The sequence below is a fragment of the Lepisosteus oculatus genome, chromosome 13, assembly GCF_040954835.1.
Source record: "Lepisosteus oculatus isolate fLepOcu1 chromosome 13, fLepOcu1.hap2, whole genome shotgun sequence".
In the NCBI taxonomy this organism is placed as follows: Eukaryota; Metazoa; Chordata; class Actinopteri; order Semionotiformes; family Lepisosteidae; genus Lepisosteus; species Lepisosteus oculatus.
The window spans coordinates 22,251,312-22,263,643 of record NC_090708.1 but is presented as its reverse complement, the minus strand read 5'-3'; the positions used below and the strand labels follow the sequence as shown (position 1 = coordinate 22,263,643).

Here is a 12,332-nt window from a genome sequence, read left to right as displayed (position 1 = left end):
CAGCAAAATAAAGGCAGTTTGAGCAATCGGAGCTCACGGGTTCAACCAAGAGCAGTATGCCACATGAAAGATAATTTTTCACCAAAACATTCAGCTAAAACATTGCTTTTCTCAAATAATCACATATGCAAATGTTTAGCTATCACTTTTGTACAGGAAGGCCATTTTTCAGGTCTCCATTAGATCAGTTACTGTATTTTCTTGGAAAAGACAAAGTCAGAATCATGGGGATCCAAACTACAAACTGACATCAGTACTCCTTGTAAATAAAACACTATATTATTATTATTTTAAGTTTTGAACTTGCATCATAATCTTGGTGATAATTATTACTAATTATCAAGACATTGGTGTTTCTACATTAATGTGGCCAAATCATATGGCTGGGACCGATTACGTAATTAGAAATTAATTAATTGTGGCAATAGAAATCCTAAATACACATAACACAAATAAAACATCTTGAAATAATGGACAAAGTGCACAAGATTTATAAAGATACTTCTTATAACGGTCTGGCTGAAGTGCTGTGTTCACAAACTCTTCCAACAAATTCCTCTGAGGCATAAAGTTTGTTTCAATTACAACATTCAGAAGCAGTTTTTAAAGTGGAGTGTACTGAAATGTATGAAGTGATCGTAAAAACTTTCAGCACAGCACTGCGCATAAAGTGTGCCTTTCAACTTCAGTCCTATACTATCTTTTGTTACAAACAGCATGTGTTAGTTTGCCTCATTGTCCTTTTCCCTTCTGTATAAGGCAGATATTATGATTTGAATTTTCTTATCAGTCTCATGTTTTCTATGAAAGCATTTTCAGGGCATTCATGTTAAGCAATGGAATGAGAACTACATCATAGGAAGGATGAAAAGCAGCAAGAAGTCTATCTTATAACAAGCTGCACCAGAATTTAAAATTATAAGGTGATTAAGAGGTGATGATGGGTTTGAAAAAAACTAAAACTAAAGGAAAATGTGTATAATTATAAAACCAACCAGACTTTACAATCAAACCAGAGCTGTATCATATTCCTCCTCGGTAAAAATTTAGTATTGTTCTATTTTAAAAATTAGGATCAACATATACAGGGGGTCCCTTCTTAACGTCTCCCTGAATTAATGTCATTGACTTTTTGAGACCGAAGACGTATTATTTCCCCGACTTCATGTCCAAAGGATGTACACTACACCCTAAAAATTGAATCCACAGCATATAAAATGGTAGATTTCTAGTAAAATCAATGCAAAATAACTTTGCATTATATAAAATTAGATATATATTATTGCTATATTATTTTATAACTGTGTTTGAGATGTTTAGCATTTTAATGTGTTTTCTGTGCCCAGACTTAAGTCCTCTGAATGCAAAGTGCTGTAACAAAGTTCAGAGAAACCTCATGAAATGCAAACAGGACATGTTATTAGGCAAGTTAAATACTAATAATTGTACTCTATAAAGAATAAGATCAACATATCTATCATATAGATGTATACGGTATTTAATGTAACTGTAGCATTACAGTGCACATTAAAGTTGAATTTATAAGTATTTTGCTGTGGTGTTTTTATCTGAATGTGCATGTGTACTTACGTACGTGATGCATAACACTTAAAATTCATCACTCACACATTCATTGATCATTTTCAAAGGCTAAGTGTTCTAAACACATTTTAAAAAGTAAAATCATATTTAAGTGCTCAACTTTTACGGTAATCATTCTGTTTACACACAGAAAAGTGAATGTTCTGTTTATACACAGATAATGTGAGTGTACATGCTGTAGACTTCTGTCATGTCCTGGTCCTTATTACTGTTGAAATACATTGATTCTTATGGACAAATATGTTGCACTTAACGCGCTCGGGGCAATATTTACGTCCTTTCAGTCTCCATTAACCCATTTCCATTATTTCTTATGAGAAATAATACCCTGTTTCATGTCCTAGTGTTAACAGTCCACATTAAGGATGTTAAACGGGGACCCCCTGTATTTACATATTTTGATTGCGTTAGAAACATACAGTAAGAGTAATCTTCCATGGATTCCACTTGCAAAGTACACATGTACACATACTGTACATCTTTTCGAATTACATCTGCAGCTTCAGTTAACGTTTGATGAAATCACATATAAATGTCAATGGGACAAATCAATTACATTTTCAGGTTAATACAAATTGATGTTAATTGACTTCAGTGTAGCTCAAGTCACGTACTGTAGTTTAATGTCTAAAGTGACTGTCCAGAAGTAATAAACATGGCAGTTTTTGTATTTTACCTTTAATGCATCTGAATAATTCTGGAATTCCTTACAGTATTCTTCAGAATAGCTGCTGCAATAGGTTTGGCAGGTAAAGCCATTTTGGTTTTCTCAATATATTGTGAAAACCATTTTCACTTGACTTGCCAGATAGCTGTGACATAAGGTTTGGTAACATACCAAAATGGAATGCACAGTACTCTCCACTGTGCCTGACTTTCAGCACATCTGACTATACTAAAGGAACATGTACACTATGTGAATTTCAATTTTATATGTTGTTGGAGACAGAGAAGGAGGTTTACTCACAAAATACAAAGAATTATATAGAAAGAGCCCATTTCGACCGCAGAAACACTTCAGTTTTCAGAACTTCTTAATGGAGGCAACTCATCTTTAAATTTCTTACCAGACCTTATTTCAAACAAATAAAAACAGAATTAGTTTTTCCTTCTTACAGGTATCAACATTCTGCATTAAATTACACAAGCAAAAAGCGTGTCTCTTTGAAATCAGCATAATTTGCACGATTGTGAAGAACTGCAATTGATTTGACTGACATCATAGGAACAATAATGGCTTTTATATATTTATGCTGCTTCGAGGGCAAAAGCTTGTCTCTTTAGGCCTTTTTATTAGGGATTAATTGCAAATCTTTATAACAGGGTGCAGGACATATGAAAACAGTCTCAAATGTACTTAAAGTTTCTCTTAATTAAAGTTTTATGAGCAAAATAATTTGTCATAATGGGAGACTTCATTCTTCTCCGCAAAGTCTGGGAAATATCTACAGGAATGACAGCAGTAGAAACCGAAGTGACGACTTTCTCACTCAGCTTTGTCAGAGCATCTACAAGACGTATTCAAAAGCTTTTATGAAATATTTGTATCAACATTATCTTTTCAAACAATCAAGAAAGAATGATGTAATCAGAGGAAGCATTTTTTAAAATGAGCTTAAGAGTAAGTAGAAAAGAGTAGGATAGCTAATTAGCTAATTTTCTCAGAGGAGAAAAGAAGGGCAAAAATCTGAAGTGATACCATTTGTAGAAAAAAAAACACTAATACAGAGAGTGAGCATAGCAAAAACTAAAAACAAAAGAATATTCCCAAATGATTCAGCAAATAAAGTAGGAAAAATATATTACACCTAAATGAGATTCCTGAATCAATAAGCTACTGTATTAACAACCAAAAGAGCCAGATGGGTCAAATGGCCTCCCATCCTTTGTAACAATTCTTATTGTCTTGTCTGTAATGATCACTTTGAAGTGCCCATACTGTACATACTGTACATACTCATACTTCAATGGATTTTTGTTCTTTAGGCACTCCGACAAAGAGAAGACAGGCTGTCGTTCAGCAGAGTGTGAATCTTGTAAACACACTAATATTTGTAGTCCATTGATACACACACTTACAAAAAATGTATTAGTAATGTAAAGACTCGCTTATTAAACTAAAATTGTTTCTGATTTAAACAGGATACAGATACAGCTGCGCCGCTGTGCCAGCTGTGTACATACGATAAGAAATTCTCTGACATGAAAAGTTAAAAAGTTTGATGCAGGTTAATAAATTGAGGGTGAAACAATGATGTTTCTGGTATGTATTGATCTGAAACATATGGTTTGCATAGTAATTTACATAATTTAGCAAAGCCTGCAGATTCTTATATGAGTCTTTGGTGATGTACAACTGACCTTCTATCTTTTTGTACCATGGTCCTGTATCCCTCATACACTGATACAAATGCCACACCTCCATACATACTACTATCAGAGCTCGCTTCCTTGACCTGATAGTATCAAAGATGCATCATTTTGATGAATATCTCTAAATTGAAACAAATTCACCATACACACAATATATAAAACAAAGATAAATATACTGTAACTTATAAGGGTACTCTGAAATAGCCACAAGAAAATGAACCAGGCAAGAAAGAAGACAGCATTAAAGAATGGAAGCTGTTTCTCTATGAAATTAAATAGCTCTTGAGAGAGAATTGACCGTGGTGTTCAGAATTCTTCAAAGCCATCAACAAACCTCAAATTAAAAAACACAGCATGCAAACTAGGAGGAGACGACACAAAAGCAAATGATAATGAATAAATTCAGGACAGGGTGCTGTGAAAGGGAAGACTTTACAGAAGGAGCTGCAGATATGAACCTACATCCATGCTGTAGGATCCAGCTCCCTGAGAGATCTGGCTATGGTGTTCTGACCCTGAGGCTTATGAGGATATTTCTGGTAGATCTTGCTAACCACTGATAAGAAAGACAGGTTGGGCAATCTTCTTTCCATTTTTCAAACATTCTTTTGTGAACATTCCCCTCTTACATACAAAAACAAGCTCGGAATAATTACTCTTAAAGTGATCACACATCCCTTGAAATTTGCCTTTGATCATAACATAAGACATGACTGGCCAAAAACCTGTTCTACCCATAGATCTTGTTTTGGGTGACAGAATGTAATTGCAAATGTGCTGGTGGCCAATAAAACCTATATTTTTCAACTAAGACAAGAGGGATGCAAGAAAAAGTGAACACAGGATAATTACAAACAAGAGGGGAACATTCAATTTATCTTGGAAACTTGATAACTCAAATTAAGAACATTTTAGCAGTTTGGAAGACAATTGGAAGGAAACAAGAAGAAAATACCCCAAATGAATGAGAAAATAAGAATTGTATATAATATATTAATTGATAGTATAATAGATTCCTAAAATTTAACCACAACAAAAAAGGCATATGACCTTAAGTATCCACAGTAAGTGAACTCTGGGCTCTTTCTGTTTCACAGTGTTACCACAGGACACTGGCATTTCTTATAATCTTAGAAGACAAGAGGTGATCCTGCACTAACTGTAAATGTAAGAAGCAATGACTAATCACCAAACTTCAGTTAAGGACAAAGAAAATCCATCAGATTTTCTGAGGAAGCACGAAAAGGGCAAAGAAAATCTTAATGGCGCAATCACCTTAAGCAGCCATTTTCCTATAAGAACACAATAAAAGTCTGCCAAAGACATTTTACTTAAGCAAGTATAGAACCGTTCTCACTCTGGGAAAGATAGATAGGTGACAGATATGACCATGACCTGCAGAGAGACACTTTGAAAGAAACACCAGGACAAAAATAACCAGGTCATCAAAGCATCCACTACATAGACGCCAATCCCAAAGGGTTTCTGCTTCCATCTCAGCCAAGGCAGTTTCTCCAGCGTACTTCAAAGACAACACGGATAACACTGACATCAACAGCTAGGAGATAATGGCTCTTGACCAAATAAGGAGGAATATCTGGGACGAAGTACACCAGTTGCAGACCTGTCAGAAGGAGGAAATGAACTGAGAGTGAAAAAAGAGGGCTCTGGCCGTGATTGGGTGTGCACAACCCAGATGCCCAGGGACTACGCCTGCTCACCCTGCCAGAGAGTAAGCACATCCTGTATTGCTTAGTGGCCTTTGAGATCCCAGAGCACAATCAACCTCCAGCTTCAGCAAGGGAACGATTATCTGTACAATTACTACCTCTGACCTATGAAAGCTGGTGTCAGTATCTGATTGTGTGGCTTTAATTTGACCTTTATTAATAAAACAAATGTATTTGCACCACTTAATTATCAAAACTGATGCATGAGCTAAACTAATTCTACACTCACAAGTCCTCCAATAAGCACTTGCCGCTACAGCCTTTAACATTTACTTTGATACACATTTTAACTAAAAAAATAATAATTACTGCCAGTCCTGAAAATTCTTTTTTTCTAAAAAAGATATTCAATAGATTTCTGTAGCTGAACTTATAGCTCGTGAAGGTGGATGTGTACCAGACAGGAAGAAAGATTTTAAAACAGAAATACTGCTTCATACCCTTAATGAATCTGTATAATTCAGAAACTGAGCAGGATTTGAAGGAAAGGTAAATTGGGATTTGTTCTGCATCATGAAAGAATCAATGTTCTGTAATTATTTTAAAAAAGCAATAATTACTAATCCACAGATGAGAAGTCAGAAACACTGGCCGGCAGATATGTACTGAGTACACAAATGCTTTAAAAGTACGTTTGAGGAGACTTAAGTGGGAGTGGTGGAGAACATAAAAAGTCACTGTTACAATACTTGGTTACAAAAAGGCAAAACTGTTAAAGCAGGTTAAGATGCAAAGGAGAAAGTCCTACAGAACAGTCTAAATTTTAAAACATGCAAAGCACTGGTGATTAAGATTAAAACGTGGGGATACTCGTGTGGATGGGTCTTCTTTATGATGTACTATGTCTGAATTGTGGCAGATGTAAGCACATACACACAGAGCACAATCAGAAAGGCACAAAAGCAGATTAAAATGCAGGAGGCTGTTAATTTCATTAAAACTCATTAAAATGTTACCAAGCTGGAACTTGTGCAGTATGAGAACATGCTTCATGGCTTACCTTTTTGACCTTTAGGGCTTGCTCAGCATTGGGACCAGACTCCAGGGTGTCTCTGCCCTCTGCTTCACCGTCTTTGCTTTCAGCTTCATCTTCACTAGTAATTGGTCCATTTTCAGATATGGGGGATTGGAAATCATCGTCTGGCAGGGGAGGATAGCTGTATTTAAAGGAATCCTAGAAGAAAGTAAGAATTGTACATAATAATAATAAAATAATAATAATAATAATATATCAGAAGAAAATAATATATTATTTTGGGATTACAGAATGAGAACAGAATCCTAGTCATTGGTACTCTGAATCTGAACAAGAGTGAATAGCAACCAAGAAGTGCATTTTGCCTGGTACAGGTAAAAAAAAACCAAAACATTTAGATTATCTATTTTTTTTTACTAACTCCTGGGAATCTGCTAAACAAAACAAATATGCTTACAGTTCCTCCCATATGTGGTGGAAGGTATTCGGCACCAATGTACTCCTGTACGTCACTTTTTGTGACAAATTTCAGTTTGTTTATTGCCTCCGGGCCAAGCCAACTCTTCACAATCTTCCAGGCGGCTGAAGCAAAAAGAGCAAAAAAAAATAAAGTTCCCATTTACAAAAGTTAAGACTTTGAAATAACAAGTCTACATGTCTTCCGTGAGAACTTCACTTTAAACTCTTGTTGACCTGGAACTCAGGGTTTCATCACATCTCTGATCTCCGACCTTGTTTCCAATCGAGCTAATTATTTGGATAAGAAGTTGAGTAACCCGTTGAAGCACTTCAAAAAAACCTACAGGACTCCGATCCTGTATCAAAACATTCAGCAGTAACATAAAATGATTTAAAAACATGATATAATGAAAGAATACAATAAGTCCTGCCCATAAAGCCACAGGTAACTACAGCTGCAGTAATAAGAGAAAATTACTCTTTAAATCTGGTAAAAGGAGTAAGATTCTCCAAGTACAGCCAACAATTATTCATAATCAAACTCAGGAACATTTGTACTGTATCTATTACAATGTATAATACATTTTACCAGTAAATATAGGATACTTAAATTAAAGTATATATTATAAGGTAGATATGAATTACTCACCATTCATAATCCATGGCATTTCATACATCACCATTTTAGCTAAAACAAAAAAAAAGATTTTTTGAGTTCTATAAGGGCAAGGCTCAGATTGTAAGCACTGATGGCAAAATAGGGAATAATAACTATATAGTACAGATTTAGAATTATCTGCATTGAAAGCTGAAAAAAGAAAATGACTAAACTATAGGAAGCAAGTACTGTATGTTACAAGACCTCTGGTACAAAGCACTTTTTTGTACAAATCCCTTCATAAATCCATCATAAATAATAAATGTATTAAAAAAACTAACATATCAGAATAAGAACACATCCTCAAAACCATGCCGAGCAATCCAGCCCTGTGCAAAATCAGAACACTCTGTTCTTTGTTGTCTATGGATCTTGAGACAAAAGCAAACCCCACAGTGCACAGTGTACCTCCTCAGGTTTGCTTTCAAAGAAACACACAGGACGTCAAAAAGAGACAAGAAAGCTGACCAAAAGCAAGGAGATCTGAAAACAGCGTCAGACGTATTAGTATTCATGAACTCTCATGCTCCTTGTTTTCAGCTTTGAGTTCAATAGCCACATGTAAGCAAACTCTAATCCTGTTCTTGTGCTTTGAAAAAAAGATAATAAATTAAGAGAAAGCAAAGCAATACTAGATCCTACAACTGATTCCAGCTTATGCCTACTACAGTGCAAGCTCTTGTTTCCTCTGCAGTAAATAAAAAAACACAAAGCTAGAAACAAATTTGGTAGGAATTGTTATCAAAGTATATGAATAAACATAATCCAGGCACATTGCTCTTGCAGTATTACAATGCTGTGTACAGTACTACAGTTGTACAACATCAAAGGTGTCCTGAAGCAGTTTGGAGATACAGATGCTGTAGTTTTCTTATTGTAGGTAGCTAAAAACAGTTTGACATTTTTCCTGCTTCTCTCTGGTTTATTTGTGGTAAACATATTTTGGACATTCACTCCTGGTCCTGCAGGGCCACTGTCTTCCCTGGTTTTCGGCCCACACTTTGATCAATGTTGGACTCTTGAATGATTGGTACCCAAAGTTTCCAGGTCATCACTCATTGAGGATTTAAAGTGACCTTTAAAACCTGGCAGGCTGTAGCCCTGCTGGAACAGGGGTGAATATCACCACTATAGATGATGGTGTACAAGTGGCTGAAGGGGTGCCTGAAAAAGAACAGGCTTTTTGTGTTAAGCACGTCCATGCATATGCTTCAGTGACATCATGACTAAAAAAAACTCCACACAAGGATCATGTCTAGAAATGATTTCTTCCATTTATTTATTTATTTTGGACATCAGGCCTGCAAACATGAAACAATCAAATACAACACTTTTCTGATTTTCTGCCAATGATAAGTGAATAATAAAGTTACAAATGATTAGTAAACATAATTTTCAGGGTAGTTAAATACTTTGAGGTGAAAAGCAAACAAAAATGTTTATAAGAGTTCCAGTAAGTAAATATTTAACCTCCACATCACTGTTCTTCCTTTTCTCCTGTTAATCAAATACAGTTTCATTTATCCCAGCAAATGGCCTATTCTGACATGTCATGTGTTTCTAAGGGTGTTATGGCAAATTCCAAAACAGAAATTAGTTATTCCAACATGTAAAATTAAAGTAGGTTATTATTGTAGGCCTTTATTCATACTAATTTGGAATAAAACCATAAAGAAAATATGAAACCTTCTAGCTCATGTATTTTCCTTATTGTTAGATACTGTGTAAAAGCAGGAAAAAAATCAAATTCTAACACCTTTGAATAATATTTTTTAGTATTTTTTTAAAGTCTAGCCTTTTTTAAAGGAAAGAGATTTAAATACAAATATGTTGATACTTACAAAGGAATTTAGGATAGTACACCTTGAAGCAATTTATGATGTACTTCACAAAGTCCATATCCTGAAACAGAAAAATAATTAAAATGTTCTTCTAACACAGGAGTATTAAAAATTGATTTATCAATATGCAATAATATTTTGGGCAATTTCAATTAATTCTAGTGTGCCTCTAACTCACATATTGTAGGTGAGTGTACGATTAAATAAGTCAAGCATTAAATTGAGAGCCTGAAATGCAACGTGACGAGGCACTGCTCTCATCAACAAGTTTTCCAAATTAATTAAGAGTACTGATGATGGAGTATTTACAGCACATCACCTTTAGCCTCTGGCTAGCTAGAATTGACTTCACATACTGTACATGAGATGATTATTTTAACATCACCAGTAAAAACTATCAGGCTTTTTTCTCAGATGCCTGATCCACAAAGAACACTAAATGTATAGAAATTGAATAGTTGGAACCTTTGGAAATTGAAAGCAAATGTTTTTAAGAGCCATGTAACTTAAAGAAAAAAATTATCAAAGTGTTAATTAGAATTTGTGGTGTGCAGAATTTATCTCCAAGTGACACATCTGTCTTAGAGATTATATTATATTCATACAAGCCTGGTAAAGTGATTGAAAGGCAATTCATTTTCCTCCATTTCTACAAGAGACACTGGGTGGCCGGTACAGCATTATTATTACAGCAGCCCTGCATGCCAAATAAAACGTACATGCTTACAGACCTACATGCCTAGCACAAATATTGTTTGCTAAGTAACAAATAATGTTCGCTAAACAACAGTTTCCTAAACTTTATAAACTTGACACTGATGTCTCATCTAAGGCACAGCACCTGAATACTTCTGCAACTGCAAGTTGAAATCCAAGGTGTTACAGAAAGATGGAAGTAGGAATCTTGGCACATTTGTCAATGCCCTTTTTAAGAGGGATTTACGTTGTTTAAATTTTATTATATTATCAACACTGATATGATGTACAGGTACTTCTTTTTTTATTTTTCACCTACTGTATTATGCTGACTAAAACGAAGTATTGTTATTGTTTTCGAAAATACATTTCAGATGGTTGGCATACAAAATATTTTTTTCAAAAGCACAGCGCATGCATTTCCACCTCAACAGAGGTCCCCAAGGAAAATCCATTTTCAAGCTTGAAATGGAAAGCAAAGTTTATCAAATCAAGCAATGACCTTTGGATGTTTTTATTGTTTTCCCAGAAGCTGATGTGGAGTTTATGAATCACTGGATAGTGCCCAAAAAGCCAGAGGTTTTAAATCATTGTTGTTTTTGTCTTTATAGTCATCAATTGCACAAAAACTAAAAAAATATTTCAAAATTTACATTTTCTGGTAGTAGGGTTCATATCTTTATATCAACATTTCTTCAGTGACAGCTAACAACCCTGTTGAATAGATAACCTATGTTCAATGTTTAAAGTGTTCAAACATATTGTGGGAAGTAATTTTAAAAAAATGAAACAGTAAAAATGATACAGTAAATTAAACACAACCTTTTATCCCACTTTATCATTGTAGCATCACATATAGTATATCTTTGCAATATAGTAATATACTTTGAATTATACTGATTTACTTGACTGATGTTTTCAAATTTAGAAAACATACATGTATGAGACATGCACGTCTCCTAAGAAGTCAATATCACAACACTAAAACGGTAGATAAAGGTGACATAAAATGGTTTTAAATATTAATATGATACAAAATAAGTTTTTTTAAAACGTTTTTATGGGTAAAGATTACAATAATGTTTAAAAAGATAACAATGACCAATACTAAAGGATGTCTTTTAGTCGAGCCTTGGTCTAGTCAACAGCCGACTGTGCTGGGATTCCTCAAGTGGAGGAGAACCACAGGCAGCACACCACCTGCTGGACTTCTGGGGAACTGCAGGCACTGGCAGGCCTGCAGTGATGTCAGTGAGAGATGTGCCGCTCCTCCAATCGGCACAAACTCCCCCTGTCAGTCACTGCAGAGGTTATCGGGTGTCTGACGAACAGATAGATGTCTCTGGGCTATCAAACAAGCATATCTGCAAGTCCTCCTTTTCTCCCTGCAGTACCAGAGACTTTAACAATTGTCAGGGTGAGGTACATTACCAAAAATAATGCGCAATTCCCAGTTTTTTCAAAAGAGACTAGTCATGACATTTTGACATGCTAGATATAATAGTGGCGTTTAACTCGAATACATACTTATTGATTACACTACTTTCTGCTTTTAGAATTTGCTTTTGAATTAAAAAAAATCAGTATGTGACAGTAGTTTGGGACTATGAAATGTATTCAGCAAAAAAAAAAAGCAAAAACAGCATATGTAAATGTAGCATAGAGCACTGCTCTTAATTAAAAAAATCGAATCCAGCAATGTTTCCATAAACAGAAAGGTGTGAAAAAGAACAGTTCTCTACTATGATAGTTACCTTAGCATGTTCCCTTCATGCTGCTTAGCCGAGAAATAAACAGAGTATTATTTTCAGCAGTGCCTTTTATCTTAGGATAGCTGACAATGCTGGAGTCAGTGCAGGAAGAAAAGGTTGCTACTGAACTCTGCACACAGCAATACAGTTTAAATCACAAAATCATCGCTTAATACATAATAAGGAAACTTTTGCTCAACTTTTATAAAAATAAGTGTCCTTCAGGCATGTCCTTTAATAAATTAT

The 12,332-nt window shown here is 35.0% G+C and overlaps 1 protein-coding gene across 1 annotated transcript in view; it reads right to left on the bottom strand.

Moving 5' to 3' along the window:
• Positions 1 to 12,332, bottom strand: part of mospd2 (motile sperm domain containing 2) — a 31,199-nt gene that overhangs the window by 8,470 nt on the left and 10,397 nt on the right. Inside the window, exons 6-9 of the mRNA XM_006638009.3 lie at positions 9,640 to 9,700; positions 7,790 to 7,828; positions 7,139 to 7,263; positions 6,706 to 6,879 (exon numbers count right to left, since the gene is read on the bottom strand). Coding sequence (XP_006638072.1) covers positions 6,706 to 6,879; positions 7,139 to 7,263; positions 7,790 to 7,828; positions 9,640 to 9,700 — 399 coding nt within the window. The remainder of the gene's footprint in view (positions 1 to 6,705; positions 6,880 to 7,138; positions 7,264 to 7,789; positions 7,829 to 9,639; positions 9,701 to 12,332) is intronic.